The sequence below is a fragment of the Macrotis lagotis genome, chromosome 3 (genome assembly GCF_037893015.1).
Source record: "Macrotis lagotis isolate mMagLag1 chromosome 3, bilby.v1.9.chrom.fasta, whole genome shotgun sequence".
Classification (NCBI taxonomy): domain Eukaryota; kingdom Metazoa; phylum Chordata; class Mammalia; order Peramelemorphia; family Peramelidae; genus Macrotis; species Macrotis lagotis.
In genome coordinates, this window is record NC_133660.1 from 177,656,752 (window position 1) to 177,674,180 (window position 17,429).

A 17,429-nucleotide genomic window follows, 5' to 3' on the forward strand; every position below is an offset into this window, starting at 1 on the left:
AGAGGCAGCAGCATCCTCTCCTCGATAAGCGGGTGGGCTCCCTAGTTCCTCCAGAGCCCGGCCTCCCTGGACTTGCAATCTCTCTGCTCACAAGCTCTTCCCTGTGTCTGCAGTTGGACTTCCTCTTTACCTCTTGGAATCCTTAGAGACCTTCTAGCCAAACCCAAGGGCCACATCCTACAGAAGGTGGCGGTTTTCTCCCAGATCCCCCAGCTTCTAGTGCTTCCCCCTCCTTAAGGAGGGTACCTGTACATCCCACTAATGGCTCTGTCTTTTTTCTCTTGGTCTTGCAGGGCCTGAAAGTATTCTTGATATAAAGGGGATGTTAATAAAGGTTGGATGATTGACTGAGAGTACAATACAAACACACATATAGGAGGAAACAAGATCACTGGCCCAGGGGTCAAAAGTCTAGTCTTCTAGATCCAAGCCTGCCAGGAATGGCAATACCTTTTTTGCACCTGGGGGTCTTCCCCTATAAAATGAGAATTTTGGATGAGACACCAGTCAGCACTTACTTAGTCCAGTATTGGGCACATATCCTTAAGTTTGATGGCTTATAGTCAGCTCAAAGATAGTAATGTCAGAAAGATCTCTTGTCCCTGATCCCTCCTTAATGCTTTGGACTCTCCTGTGAAAGGCACCAACCTGAGCTTCCCTGAAATGCCACCCTCTCAGGAGGACACTCCTGCCTAATTTCCCTGATGCCCTGGCCTTGTGAACTCTGCCAGTGAAAACTATCCTAAGAGTCAAGATGCTTGTTTCTGTTCTAGAGATTGGTTTTGTTGGAAAGCTTTCATGATGTTTGTTTTGGGGTCATTTTAACCTGCTGCACACAGACTCACAGGCTAGCTCTACCTCTTGATACCACTATCCCCATGAGGGATTAGAATTTTAAGAGTCTGATGACTTCAGGGGTCCTCCAGCCCTAAGTATTTATAGGAGTTTTGCAGCAGATACCATAGCTCAATCCTTCAAAAACAGATGAATTACAGGAATCTGTCTTACTATGTACTCCAATGAATATTTTTTTAAATTATCCTTGATCTTCCACAAAACAAAACACCACTGCTATAGATATGGCCAATGTATGAACTTTGCTTGAATGGTCTTTTACAGTAGACCTGATTTTTTTAGTTTTTTTTTAGTTTTTTAGACAACTGAAAAGTTGAGTACTCTGTTATCACTGATAAATAATCTTCAGTCAAGACACTATTATGATTTGAATTACAAAGATCTTGAATAAGACTACTAATTTATGGCATATACACTGTCAAATTATGTAAAATGTCTCCACACAGATTAAAGAAAAAAGATGCTTTCACCATAAAAAGTTTCTCACTGATGTTGAAAACCCCTTATATAATATTAATACCTCCATATATTTGCATAGAATTGTACACTTTTTTCTTGGGTGTTTTTTTTTTTTTTGGCTTTCCAAGGCAAATGGGGTTATAAGTGGCTTGCCCAAGGCCACACAGCTAGGTAATTATTAAGTTGTCTGAGGCCAGATTTGAACTCAGGTACTCCTGACTTCCAGGGCCGGTGCTCTATCCACTATACCACCTAGCTGCCCACTTTTTCCTTGTTTTTACAGACATTATCTCATTAGATCTTTACAAGAATCCTAAAAGGTAAATAGGATGATAGATACCATCACCCCCATTTTACAGAAGAAGAAACTGAGAGATTAAGTGATCTGTCCAAAGGCACAGAAAAAGTCACTAGCAGAACTATGACCACAATTTTATGGCAAAATACTACTCTTTCTGAAATGTAAATTCAATTCAATTTTAAGAATTTATTAAGTATTTTCAGTGTGCAGAGTACTCTGAAAGGAGCTGTTAAACAAAATTTTGATAAAACAGTTCCAATACTTGTGCAGTTTATAATCTGGTATGAAGAGAAGACACAAGTTAAGACAAAGGTTAACTATAATGTATATAACAATCATATATGATAATTGTATCAGAGAGGTAACAAGATAAAGTAGTATATGAGGTCCAAGGAGAAAAAAATTTCCAAACATTTTTGATTTTTTATTTGTCATGGTTAATGATATATGTGTCACACTCAATGATATATGATTAGAATAGACACCCCCTAAAGGCCTAAGGGGCAATATGTTACAACTATGTGAATTAAATTAGACAAATATTTAGATCTAAAATGTAGTCAACCAAACTTTTTGTATTTTCTACGTCAAAACCTGAGTATAAAAAACTATGAGATTAAAACCTGACTGATTTGATTGACTTGATTCTTTTCCTCTCAACAAGTTGATATTGCCTTCCAGATTGCTTTGGTTTGGCTTTCATTATATGCTAGCAAATATTTGGGTTGTTGCTATTGTGTTCTCTTTTTTTTTTTTGGTAAGGCAATGGGGTTCAGTGACTTGCCCAAGGTCACAGCTAGGTAATTATTATTGAACTCAGGTTCTCCTCCACTGCGCTACCTAGCTGCCCCCTATGCTAGCAAATAGATCTTTAGGAGGACATGCCTTCTAAGCCTTGGTTTTTATCTCTGGATGATTTTCAGGGAAGGGTAACCCCCAATTTTGGGAATACTCTGACTATAGCAAGGATCAGAGGGCAAAACAACCTTACTGTTGTATCAACCACTACATGCATCGTATATTCCACAGATAAGGAGAGGAGGGTCTTGTGGCCCTGGGGAAGTCCACATGGACAACTCCCTAATGAAGGACAATGGGCTCACTTTCATGTCCTCTTACCTGCAGTTCTTCTAAGAGGTCAAGGTTCTGTTTTCTCAAGCTGCTGTTAGTTTTTTCCAATTTATCCATTCTTTGGTTGTCACTGAGTGGAGAAGAATCGATAAGTTCATCCTGAAGTACATGGTATTCAACTTCATAAGCTTGTAACTGCTTGGAGATGTCCATCTCAAACACCTGTTGCCAATAGAAATGGAGCCACCACTTATTAAGCACATTTTGTTTTATTTAAGCTTTGGATTTTCCTTCACCACCATCTCCCCTCCCTCCCATTCCCCACCCCCCCATCCTGAATCTTTCTCCCTTCCCATCCTCCTACCCTACCCGGTCCCTAGCACACTTCTGTTCACAGATATGATAACTTCATTAAGTATTTGTGGAATGAATGCATATATGCTTAGTTTTGTTCCAGACCCTATGGGAGATACTAAAGATAACCTATCCTTGAAGAACTTAACCATTTGGATTAGTTATCCCCTGAAGCCCTATGAGAAGACAAAATAATACTTAAAATAACTTGAGAACAATTTTAAGGCAACATATAATCAAATAAAAGATAGGCTCATATTTCCACTACCAATTATCTGAAAGACAAAACCTTTCACAAACTTTCCTAAAGAATAATTTCTCTACCAGGTAAAATTATGTTTTTAGAGTTTGAAGAGACAAGCTTATTTCTTTCCTCTTCAAGGCCATCATACCAAATGTTACCAAAATGGTGGGTTGTTTTTCTTAATGACCCATGCCCCTATTTACACTATTACTGGATCAAAGTTTAATTATAGTTCATCATCAGAAGAATAGCCATGTACTATAAGTGTTTACTAAAAGACCCTCCTTGGATCAAAAAAATAAAAATGCAGAAATGGACACAGAACTCAAATGTCACCCACATAGATGAGTGGATGAGAAACAAAGCTTGAGTTGTCCTCCTTCCCATAATAGTAATAGTGACGGAAAAAACCACACATTAGAAAAATAACCCTAAAGCAGAGAAGTGAATCAGTTGCTCATTGTTTGGTCGCTCATGGACAACAGTGTGACTTGGTAGACAGAATACTAAAGAGACTCAGGAGACTCCAGGGTTTATTGCTGCCTAGGCTATTTTTTTCTCCATTGTTTCCATGAACATAATAATGTAGTCTCTAATTGCACAATTAAGTGATAGCTTAAATGTATTTGCAGTTTGGGATCTCAGTTAAACTGGGTTTTCTGTGAGGAGTCCCAAATTAATCAGAGAATGAATTTACAGAGTGAAGTTAAGGTTAAAAACAGTCAGAAATATTCAGCCACAATGCTAATGTTGAAACTTTAATAAGGTCACTTTAGGGAGAACATGTTCTAATCCCCTTTGAAGCCACATTCAGAATTTAAAGAAATAAAATATTAAAGATTTTGTTCCACCTTCCTTTATGAATAACTATATTTTCTCCTCGAGATGAACTCTTGCCTTCCTAGTTTTCAATTAGGGAGATTACATAAATACACCAAATTGAATTTAGTATATAAATATTTACTTAAAACATACATAGCTGAAAACAAATCATGATGCTAGTATAGTATTTTCATTTTTTTTTAGTATTTTAGTTTTCAAAGAACTTTCATATACATCATCTTATTTTGCCCCCACAATTCAAAATAGTAGGCAGAGGTTATTATCTCTGTTTTATAGATGAGGAAAATGAGTCATAGAGAGAGAGGTTAAGTGATTTGCTTACAACTCCAAGGAGAGTAACTTGGAACACAATTCCTGGTCCTCTGACTTACATGCCACCCTTCTTACCCATACACCACAGATGTCTTTCATTTTTACAGTAGATGACAATGAAACCACATTTTGCCTCCATAGGTAATTCAATTTAAGTCAACAAGTATGCCCTCAAGGACAAGGAACCCAAATGTTTGAGAATCTAATTTGCCATTTTAACATAACAAAAAGCAACTAATGGATCCCAGCTCAGAACAAAATTATTTAAATAGTTTCCAAACATTCATGTATGCCTCACTTTAAAAAATCCAATGTTCAAGAATCAGACCATACAAAATGGATGACCTTACTTCAGTGTGTTTGGAATCAGTCTTAATATTTGTGAAATGTTGGATAAATAAGTTAACTCAAACTTCTCTGACCTCTGTCTCTCATCTCTAAGATTTGAGGGGATAGGGGCAAGAGTGTAGGGGTGTTGTTTGTGAACACAAGATGACCAATGAACTCTAAGACTGACATCTGAATTAAAAAAGCTGAAATATAAAAGGATTCATTGTAGACTGCTTTAAATAATGTTCTTCCCAAGTTGAATAGAAGTAGGATTATATTAGTAAAAAAAAAATCAATTCACGCACAATTTTTCAGGATGGTCACTTGAAACCAAGACAAAGGTGACAATCTTTTGAGGGGTATGAGGGTCCAATTCAGATTCAGGAGACCCTTAGTTCAAAATGACTCTGGCATACTTGGTGGGGTTGACCTGTAGGTAAGTTATTAACCAACCTCTTGGAGTTCTGTACAACTTCCCACTCTAAGTTCAAAAGGAAATGATGAACAGGACTGCTGGAAGGAATGGACAGACTACAACTTTCCCCACATTGTTGAAAGCACAGGTTTAACTCCCTCCGCTGTCCCCCAAATCTATGTTGAAATGCATTTCTTTTTGTCTTGGTCTCTCCAAACACATACTCATACCTCATACATACAAGCTTATAAACATATGAATATATTTCAAATATTTTTTCCCATCAGAAAGGTTTATTTAAATTACTTTTTACCTGGAAAAGTCTCAGTAACAAAGTCATGAGCCTTTCACGTAGATTGAAAAATCATCTACACTTAATCATGAGCTCAAGACCTTTCAGTCCTTCATTAATCCCTAGGAAGTAACTTGGGCTATAATCATTATTACCTAATTGTATCATAACTTCCTCACTGTCTAACCCATGGCTATCCTTGGTTTTGCCATCATATTTTACAATCTACCCCAAACTGGTAATAGATGCTGGATTCTGAAAAGATAGCTTCATCTCCAGGTCAATACTCTAAACTGTTCTGAGATGTTGGCTCCTTGCTCTAGTGGAAGGACACACATGGCCTATTTGGGGTCTCAGAATCTTTGCTTCCAGAAAGGAAGACTGCTTGAAGGGCCATTAATGTCTCACTAAAGCAGCTAAGTAAAAAGTTGAAGGAAGAGTTGTCTTACACCAAGGCTGGAGGGCTCCGCTGTCATCTGAGTTCTCTGTCATGAGCTTACTGAAGTGAGACCTCCTGGGGTCACAGATATACAATTGGAAGGAACCTTTTAGGTTATCAAATTCTTATTTTACAGACAGAGAAAAGGCCCAGAAGTTAGGCAACTTGCTCAAAGCCATACAAGTAGTAAATAAATAGCTCAGGTTCAGACCCCCAACTTTGAGACCATATTCAAGGTCTTTCATAGAGCTATTGGTTAATAGAGAACAATGAATTAGGAGAGTAGCTTTGCTGGATGCTATCTTTTCTTTGCAATTAAAAAATTTCTTTTTCTGCCCGCCCCACCCCCAAAGTGACTTTGTTCTAGTTACCTAATATCCCATAAGTTCCAAGCTTGGTTTTCCTAAGATTTTTCATACAAGTTCCAACCACCTGGAGCTGAGAATATGAAGCCAACATTTCCATTTGTCAAACCTGTCTTATGCTCCTTAATGCTCCAGTTGAATCTACCCAGTTCCAAGTTTTCTGTACTGCCTATGAAAGAGGCAATGAGCTATCCATTTTTAATGGCACAAATAGCCCTAAAGTTATTCTGCCTGCTTTGAAGCCAATAGTAGACTGCCAAGGTTAGGATCTGTGTATCCAAGGTCTAAGTTTCTGAGACTGTATATTTAATTTGATAGATTGCTTCCTAAACAACCATCCTGTCTATATCCAAGTTTCTTGGACTTGGGCACTGAAATGGCTAATGGCTATGCTTTAGAATTTTTTTTAAAAGGTATAAAAAGTACAGAGAAACATTGGTACTATTCCTATTTCACAAAGCCTCTGCTATGCCTTTTGTTTTCTTCTTTTATAAACAGGTCCCAAAATTACAATAGCTTTGGATCCATCTCTACCTCATTTCTGTGGGATCCTAAAATGTCTCTTTGTGATGCAGGCCACTTTAAGGGCAAGAATATTCATTTTCAGGCTCAAACAATGATTAATCTGGAAGAAACATGAAGAAATGATGACAAGGAAAACCCTGGGTCTTTCATTTGACCAGCCATGCTTGCCCTTTTCTATCGGAATGCCTGATCTTTTCCAAAGTACTTAGATGCACAGCTGCTCCTGGGCTCCCAGCTGATGGCCGGAGGGTGGGGAGGGTGCGGACCAGCTCTGACAAACATCTGTATCTGGCATTGGGAGTTGGGCTCCTTCTCCTTCCAGGCCCAGATCAGGCCACAGCTTCTTAAGGCTTTGGGATCTAGGGAGTGAATTATTTTGACAAAATGGGGCCATGGCTGTCCTTGACGGCCACCCAGAAACTTCCAGTTGGCAGCCCATCTCTGTGGTTTTACTGACCACACAGGGAGCCTCTCACACCTGTCTGACTCTGAGAGTTGCAATGCTTCACTGGAGGAGGTTCTGGGGAATGTGGAGGAGGAAGGGGAGAGAGAAAAGAAGGGAAGGGAGTTATAAGCTTCCAGCCATTAGATGGGAAATGGAGCAAAAGGGGCAGTTTCTTTTTGGCTCTAAATTTGGGACACTTGGTTTTATTTCTGCCTCTTATGAAGATTGTCTGTGGGGAAGCAGCCTTATGATTCCCTTTGATTTGCATTTCTCTAATCAATAATAATTTGGATCATTTTTTCCCCATGTGACTTCAGCTTTAATTTCACCTGAAAACTTCTTGTTCAAATCCTTTGACCATTTATCAATTGGAGAAGACTTGTATTCTTATAAGTTTGACTCAGTTCTCTCTATATTTTAGAGTCCTTTATCAGAAATGCTAGTATGAAAAGTTTCCCAGCTTTCTTCTGCATTCCTTCTATTCTTGGTTGCATTGGTTTTATTTGTGCAAAAACCTATTAATTTGCTGTAGTCGAAATTATCCATTTTGAAATTTATAATCTTCTCTATTTCTTGTTTGGTCATGAACTCTTTCCCTCTCCATAAATCTGACAGATAAACGATTCCTTGTTCTCCTAACTGGCTTATGGTATCACCCTTTATGTCTAAGTCCTGAACCCATTTTGACCTTATCTTTGAATATGGTGACAGACGTTGGTCTTTGCCTAGTTTCTGCCATACTATTTCCCAGTTTTCCCAAAAGTTTTTGTTAAAGAGTGAGTCCTTCCCTGAGAAGCTGGAATCTTTGGAATCTTTATCAAACAGTGGATTACTAGAGTCATTGTCTACTGTTCTTCTCTACCTATTCTATTCCGCTGTTCTCATCTCTATTTCTTAGTACCGGTTTTGTTATGATTCCCTTTGAATAGCAGCTAGTAATACCACAGGGGTTTGTAGAATTTGAGGGAAGGAAAAAAAGAATCATCACTGGTCTCTAGGTTGTGGTGCTTGTGACTAAGAGTTCATAGTTTTCTTCCTCATGACTTATATATTAGCATAAATGAGGACAAATAAAGGAAAGGAATACAACAGAAGCAAAAGTCTGTTTAAGCAAAAAGAAAAAGGGACACACATTTAGAGATAGGTAAAATGGCTAAAAGACAGGAAAACAACATTATTTGTAGTACTTGAAGGCTTACAAGGCACTTTGCCCAGAGTTTCACAACAATCCTGTGAATTAAGTATTTTAGGTGCAGGCATCAATTTCTCTGAGGCACAGAGTAGAATAGTGACATTGTTGTCACATAACTAGAAAGTATCTGAAGCAGTGCTTTAATCCATGTCTTCTGATTCTCGATTGAATTCTTTCTAATATACTACTCTGTCTTATGATAAAGGAAAGGAAAAAAATGCAAAAAGAAATATACTGTGGATTGGTTCATCTAATATTTAATCAATAAATATTCTAGCAAATGGAGAACTGCTAAATAGGTTCAACAAATTACCATAATTTTTCAATGGGTTAATTTATAACAACATTCCCTACTTTTCTAAGGTCATGTTGGCTCTGTTTTCACACTTCACCACTTAAGGAAATAAATACAACAAATGAAAACAATACAATGCTTTTAGCAGAGCTACCTATGAGTTTTTCCTTTTTTTTTTTTTTTTGGTTTCTCTGTTCTACTCGATTGCCTGAAGCCAAGAGATACTGGATTTGAAGGAATTTTTCCAGTTTATTCCCTATTGTTACTTGCTGGCTACATGAAATAAATGAACTTCAAAAGGTTGAGTATCACTGGAGATGGAGGAGCTTCTAGCAAGAAGGAAGCAGAACTGAGAGATATTTCAAAGAAAGCCCAGAGAGGAGAGGCAAGATCAACAGAAGGGGCGAAGGAGAAGAAGAAGAAAGAGCAAGGAGGAGAAACTCTTCTGTTTCAAATCTTTAGTATCTCTTTTTTCTTTATTGTGAATCTTATTAGTTTTCTTTCCAAAAACCTATAACTTTTAGCAGCAGAGTTCTTGGTTCACAAGAGATAGAAGAAATCTACATCCCTCAAAGGCTCGATGAAAGCACTCCAAAATATTGTTCTTCCAAACTTCACTGGATCCATGATTTCATTAAGTGGGTATATTCCTTTTGATGGCACATGATCCATTCACACCTCATCCTGTGGGACACTTGTCTATATGCCCATCCTACTTCCTCTGCAAGTAGTTGACCCTGAGGACCTTCCTCTAGCTCAACTGACATTGATGAAAATATCGATGAAGAATAGGCTACCAAGTTCATTCTTGTTAAATGCCTGACCCTCTTACTTTTCTGGCTATATATGTCTGACAACAATTTCCAAACCATCTCTCCTTTGTTAACTGGTTAATGGGTTAAAAATTTCAAGGATGTTGGAAAGATGAACTGATGCAAAGTGAAGGAAACAGGGTCAAGAAAATGAGGCACATAATGAAACTGAAAGTTGCTAAATTATGAAAAATGACCCTGTAAGAAGATATTTCTCTCTCTCCTGCTCCTCTGAAGAGTTAAAGAACTATAGGTATGAAGCACTGCATGTAATATCAGATTTTTTTTTTAGGAAGTATCTCAATTTTATAGAATTTTTTTCCTACTTCTTTCTCTTTCTTTAAACAAATTATTTTGGGGGTATGAGGAAGTAGAGAACAAATTTAAGGGGAAATATAGGTGATATAAAAACAAAAATCATTAAGAAAATCTATTTTGGGGGGGCAGCTAGGTGATGCAGTGGACAGAGCACCGATCTTGCAGTCAGGAGGACCCGAGTTCAAATTTGACCTCAGACTCTTAATAATTACCTAGCTGTATGACCTTGGGAAAGTCACTTAACCCCACTGCCTTGCCAAAAAAAATAAAGAAGAAAATCTTTTTTTTTTTTAGTTTTTTTCAAGGCAAACAGGGTTAAGTGGCTTGCCCAGGGTCACACAGCTAGGTAATTATTAAGTGTCTGAGGTCACATTTGAACTCAGGTACTCCTGACTCCAGGGCCGGTGCTCTATCCACTGCGCCACCTAGCTGCCCCAGAATATCTATTTTTTAAAAAAACTTTACTTTTTAATTTGTACTAATATACTAATACTCCAAATCAGAACTATATACACTTAAAAGGATTTGGTCTAGTAACTTATCTTAGGGAAAAACCAAGTAGATGATAAATAAAAATTCTAGGCAAGGCATAAAGGCATGGATGGATGAGAAATGAAGTCATTTATTGCAATAGCCAGTTTAGTTATGCATTTGGAGATTCTTGGTCTCTGAAGTCCTATCCAACTCTCTGGGTCTGCCATTTGGGGAATTAACTTTTTCTATTGAACCAAACAAAATCTGCCTCCTTGAAACTTACTCATTGGTCCTAATTTTAAAATTTAGTCAATCAAATGTTTAGGAAATAACATTACATTTTTCAAATTCTAAATCTAAATCTCTTTCTAAAGCTAGAATTAAAAGGTGAAGAACTGAATTCTAAAAAGATTGCTTCCCCCCTCCCATCCACATTTAGACATTATATTTCCCCTCCCAATCATATACTTGTGTAATGTGCATTATATTCAACACAGCATTAAAACAGTGGAAGGAAATGAATTAACATCCCTCTACAATCAAAATATTAATAAAAGCCACATGAAAAACCTTGGTTAATACATCTATATATTTCAGAAGAGCAAAATGTTAGGATTAAGCATTCTAAATCTTAAAGACTGCTAAAATGTGCATTAGTTTTTATATTTAAGCATCATAAACATTTTACTATTGGTGATGTTTACCAATGAATTTATTGTTATTGGCTGACAAATAGTTAACAATCACTTACTAAGTATAAAGTATTGGGTAGGATAAATGGTTGTGAAAGATCCTGCTCCCCAGGATCACCTTCTTGATAACACAGAAGTTATTGTTTAGGATACATCCAAGTCTCACTTGAATTTTGTGAATACCCACATTCAGTCATACCTGATTTATGGTCTTTTCCATTTGCACCAAGCCCAGATTTGGTAGTGTATTTTTAATAAAATCTACTATGGTTTCTAAGTTTTCATGTTGCAGAATCAAGGGTTTATGGCTTCCTAGAAGACTTAAAGCCACTTTAAATATGACCTCTGATCCCTGAAGAAAGATCATATCTGGGAAAACACAGAAAAGGAGAAAGTTAAACCAAAGCAGCTTCTGATGAAATAACATACCATTTCTTTATCCAAAGTAGACATTCATTTATACATTACAGAATTACAGAAGTTGGTTGTTTTTTTTCTTAGCTAAAAGGTACATTTGATCTAGCTGTCTGTATTTTACAGCCCTAATGTTTTTAACTTTTTTTCCATTTTAACATATTTTAGGAAAAATAATGTGAGATGATTTACAAACAGAAAGATAAATACTAATTAATTTTAAGATTTACATATGCCTTAAGGAAGTAAATGACAATAAACAAAGGCCTAATATTCGTCAAAACACATATGTATACCTAAATGTTATATATTTATAGTATATATAAATATATTTATATGTACTACTGTTGTTTGCTTTGAGTAAGTATACCACTACTATTTGTGGTAGCAAAGAACTAAAAACAAAGTAGACACCTACTAACTGGGAAACGAACAAACAAATTGTGCTGCTTGAACTTAATGAAAGCATGTGAAGGCATATGAATTGATTCAAAGTGAAGTAAACAGAACCAGGAAAACTACACACACACACACACACACACACACACACACACACACACACATAAAATGGGGGAAACCTAACAACAATAAAAATCAAAATGAATACTTCAAAGTTTTTTTTTTTTTTAACAAGGCAATAGGGTTAAGTTATTTGCCCAAGGTAACACAGCCAGGTAGTTAAGTGCCTGAGACAAGATTTTAATGAGCAGGGAAGAAAAATCATTCTAGATGTGGACCACAGCATATAATGTTAGAATTTTCAACTTGTTTCTTAGTTTTGCTTTTTTTTTTGCTTAGTTTTTTAATTATAAGAGATAGGTCAGGGGGAAAGGAAAAATTAAGGAACACATGAAGAAATATGAGTTTATTAAAAAAAAGAAATTAATGAAAGGTTATTAAAAAATACCTTTAAGTTTGTTTTTTTTTTTTGAGATTTGGTGCTCTGGGTACAAAAGAACATCAGTCAGAATGTAATTTTGGGCTTACTCTGGAATAATGTTTATGCCCTGCATTTATTTTATAAAGTAAGGATGGAAAAAAAGAAATGATACAATGTTGGTAAAACCTGAGTTTTTTTGTTGTTCTTGTTTTTTTGGTAAAGCCCACAAGGCAGAACTATGAAAGCAAAGTTCTATAGATCTATTCATGTTTAACATCCATGTCCTCTTGGTCAGGATATAACTACAGGGTTTTGTTTTGCTTTTTTTTTTAAATTATGGGTTTCCTGTTAACCGAAAGGAATAGACTGCAAAAGATGCTTTCTTAGTTTCTAAGTTTAGCTTTAAAATCTCTTCTGTCAAACTGAATTTCTCTAATTTCTGTGGCATCTCACTGACTAGTGGACCACATCATGAATTCAAGACACTCTGAAGGGTCTTCTAGACAACTTTTACTTTCAGTGTTGGACCCAGGAGGCAAATGCTATTGAATTTCCAAGGCACAGAAAGATAAGGAAAAGTAAACTGGCTGTTTAGTAAAGTTCTACCATCTTGAATATATGTCCCAAGGGAATTCTAGGGAACTACAATTTTGAATTGTTCATGGAAAAGGTAACCTTTATTTAGATGACCTTCATTTTAATTACTGTTAAGTTGGAGCCTGAGAGCCAGGCTGGGAGAAGCACTGGACAAATTGAGTTCATTATTATGACAAGTCAAGAAAGACCGATGTGGATCCAAATGGCTTATCCCATGGACTTCAAAAACCTAGGAGAATCATACAGAAGAGGTGAAACAAAAAAGGTAAATTATCTAGAATATGAAAAGACTTGGGTTGCTAACCCAAGAAAGGGTAATTTGGAAGAGTGAAATCAGATTTCAAATGAGAATCAGAGAATTCAATGGCTGGAAGAAACCTCAATGGCCAAATGAAAGGAATCTCCAAATTCCCCCTCCACCTCGACCCTCCCCTTACCACTATAACCCTATATATCTGACAAGTGATTATCTACTCTCTTCATGAAGACTTCCAAGGAGGGGGATCTAAGCAGTCCATTCCACTTTGGGAGAATTTTTTTCCTAATCATGGGCCTAATTTGGTCTGTTTTTATACTGCACCCACTGCTTCTAGTCCTAGTTCTACCCACTTTGACCAAATAGAAAAAGATCTAGTTCGGTCAAATATCAGCTGCCAGCTATCACATTCATCCCAAGTCTTCTCTTCCTCCTTCAACCAATCTTTTAATGACAGAATTGAGGGCCTTCACTCTCCATTAGTGTCTTTCTTAACTACATTGTCCAAAATTGAACACAACAATCAAGAGTGAGGTCCAGTGGGAGCAGAAGCTATGCTCCTTATAATGCAACTAAAATTACATTAGCTGCTCTAGCTTATGCATTACATTGCCAACTCATACTGAGCTTGTGGTCCACCACCAACTCTGGCTCTGTTTCAGACAAACTACTCTCTAACCACATTCCTCTATCTTGTATATGGGCATTCTATAACCCAAAGTAAAATTTGGTACAAAATTTCATCATACTGCATCCAGTCCTATGTTCTAAGTCTGTCATGATCTTTATAGGTTTGTACTCTATCATCCACTTTCAGTTATTTTTGTGTATTCTGCAAATCTAAAGAGTCTTTAGGCAAGTGATAAAAAATGTTAGACATGGATCCCTAGAGAACTCCTCTGGAGACCTTCTAATGTTCCCTATCCCTAAAGTCCATAGATGTCCATGGATGACTGATGATGAGAGCAAATGGAGAAGACCCATGAAAGTCTGCTACTGAGATAGGGGTAGAAGCTAGATCAGTGCAATCATATATTGCCCCTACCTCCCCCTCCCATTACTCCCCCCCCCCCCAGCTTACTATTACTTTGCTATAAAATCTCTCCATAAACTATGCTAAACAAAAGAGAACTCTGGAGCTGGTACACAACAAATTCTATAGATCTAAGATGATAGCAGATACATTTAGGAAATGAAAAACCTGAAGAAAGTACTATTGATTCTTATTGCTTATCTGGAGAGCATAAGTCTTTGGGGTTAATGTATTTAGACATGTCCTCTCTGGAAGGAGAAAAGAAGAATATAAACAACATCCTAATGCAGGGGTTCTTAATTTTTTAAAATCTTTAAAAGATAATAATAATATTCTATTTTTTCCTCAATTACATGTAAAAACAACTTTTAACATTTACTGTTTCTTCTTAAGCTTTGAGTTCCAAATTCTATCCCTTCTTCTCCCCCCAACCTACCTGAGATGGTAAGCAATTGGATATAGGTTATACACATGCTTAGTCTTTTTTTGCTTCTTCCCCCCAACCCCCAGCAGTCTGATGAAAGTTATGACCAGCTTCTCCAAATAATGTTTTTAAATGCATAAAATAAAATAAAATACAATTATTAAGGAAACCAAAGGTAGTTAAAATAAAGCTATAGATCCTCAGAAATCTATTTTCCCAAAGAAGTTTGTGGACCCTAGGTTAAGAACCCTCTTCTGGTCAAAGGCCCAGTCAATTTAGAAATAAGTTTTCTATGATGGCTAAAGGAGAGTTATCCAAATAGTAGGGTCTGCTTCCTCAGCAGGGCAGATTCTCTTGGGGAATGTGGAACAATGGCCAAAATTATTGGATATTTTCAAGAATCACTTCCCACATAAATATACACGAAAGGAATCACACCAAATTAGTGTGTGTGTGTGCATGTGTATATGTGTGTGTGTAAATATATATATATTTACACATGCACACACACACACACACACCAAAACAGACCAAATTAGCATATTTACTGACTTTGTTCAAGGAAAACAAAGTCCAAATCAAAGCCCCCCAAAATGAGACTAACATGGTGAATTCACTCCCATTTAACATTAAGACAGTGCAATTTTTAATGCAATATATGAACAAACAAGGATCAAATTTGAGTCAGTGTATGTGTTGAAGTCTGAGATAGGCATAATCTGCCATTTCCCCCAATTATTGTGGGCTAATGACACAGTTGGGCTGTGTCATGCTGCTTGCTATATGTGAATATGGCATATGATCTTGATGTTAAATAATCTTAAATAATAGTAAAAACCAAAAATATATGGATTTTTTTGATGTCATTCAACTTTGGTAAGTATAATAAGCCGTTCTTAAAATAGCAACTGTTTTTACAAAATTAAATAACTCAAGGACAGTCATAGATAACTCAATAATTACCTTTATATGTTGTTATAAAAATAGCAATAAATTCTTAATTTTACTTGAATAAAAAACAATCTAAAAATTATACGTACAGCCTATTTTATAGACAGTGTGAAAAGGGAGCAGTCATTTTGGGGTGGGAATGGGGATGACACAGACAGATGGAAAGCACTGGGCTTAGGTGTTACAAGATTAGTCCTTCCTTAAGGTGTGGCTTCCACGTCAGGATTTATTTTGATTAAGGAAAGTCAAGATTTTAAATGAAAACTATCCAAGAAGTATTAGAACATGTCAACTATTTCATCATCTCTGTGAAGACATAATTAGTCTTAATTACAAACTACTGAACATGCTATGCAATGGTGAGGTCTGAACCAAAGGTTCAAGTTCAACTGAGTTAGCATATGGTCTTACTACTGTGTGTATGTTATACATACATATATATATATATATATATATATATATATATATATATATATATGTGTGTGTGTGTGTGTGTGTGTGTGTGTATGTCCATACACACATACATGTAAAATGCTCTAGAATGATACAACCATTATATATCCTGATATTTGGACAAGAACCATATTTTCCAGAAATGTGAGTGCATTGGAAGAGCTGTGAATTGGTTTGATCATTCTGGAAAGCAATTTGCAACTAAGCTCTAGAAAGTCAGGAAAAGGATAGATAGATAAATGGAAAACTATGTGTAACCATGCCCCAGAAATTCATTAAAAAGATAAACAGATATTCATTGACCCATACCACTGTTTGTTTGGCCTATGCTCCAAAGAGACAAAAGGAAAAAAAAAACTTGTATATACAAAAACATTTATAGAAGCTCTTTTTGTAGAAGCAATGAACTGGAAACAAAGATGTTCATCCAATGGGAAATTACTAAAACTATTATAGTATATTAATGTAATGGGATATTATTATACCTGAAGAAAAGAGAAATATCACATGATACAGGGTTAAATGAACAGAATCAAAATTTTCAAGACAAACAACTTCTAAATATTAAAAAACTCTGATTGCAATTCCAAAGGGGGTAATAATGAAGTATGCTATCTACGGCTCCTGACAGAGAAATGATAGGTCCAAGATGTAGGATAAGATATATTTTTTAAAATGGCCAAAGTGTTTTGCTTGATTGTACATATTTGTTCTAAAATTTTGATTTTCTAGTCTTTTTTACCCCCATCAGGGAGAATGGAGGTAAAATAAATTCTTACTAATTGAAAAAATAAAACTACCAACTATAGTTTCAGTTCAGAAAAACGTAGAGAGGAATAAGCAGTGCAATCATAGTTGAGTTTACTGGTAGAAATTCCATAAGGGATAGGGATAGACTTTTTTCTTAGTGCCCTAGTTTATACTCAATATTTCCTTTCTTTCTTCCTTTCCTTCCCTCCACCCTCTCAGATTATGGAGGTCCTAAAAGTACAAAGGACATCTACAGAGTCTGTCTCAAATGGGAATGAAAACAGAGGCAATCATTTTGGTCCATCTTTGGACTTAGTGGGCCTGAGGATACCAAAACTGACAGCAGGACACCCAAGAAAATGTCAGGCTATCACAACTGCTAAAAAAAAAAAATTAACTTTTCTGAAAATGGGCCAAAATAGCTTTCTTCATTTGTGAAAACCAGGCATGTCTAATAAGGTATAGAACTAGTTCTGGAGTCAGGGGGCCTGGGTTCCCCACACTTGCCACTGGGTAAGTTTTTTAAGTTATTCTAGGATCCCAGTTGTCCTGTCTGTTGGTCTTTGATGACTTCTAAGGTCTTCACTTCTAAATTTATGATCGTATAATCTATCAACACCTAAGAAGAAGCTGTGATG

General features: G+C 36.4%; 1 protein-coding gene across 1 annotated transcript in view; it reads right to left on the bottom strand.

Moving 5' to 3' along the window:
- TBC1D1 (TBC1 domain family member 1) overlaps nucleotides 1-17,429 on the bottom strand; it is a 252,928-nt gene that overhangs the window by 9,149 nt on the left and 226,350 nt on the right. Inside the window, exons 15-16 of the mRNA XM_074231584.1 lie at nucleotides 11,233-11,402; nucleotides 2,735-2,908 (exon numbers count right to left, since the gene is read on the bottom strand). Of these exons, the coding sequence (XP_074087685.1) occupies nucleotides 2,735-2,908; nucleotides 11,233-11,402 (344 nt within the window). The remainder of the gene's footprint in view (nucleotides 1-2,734; nucleotides 2,909-11,232; nucleotides 11,403-17,429) is intronic.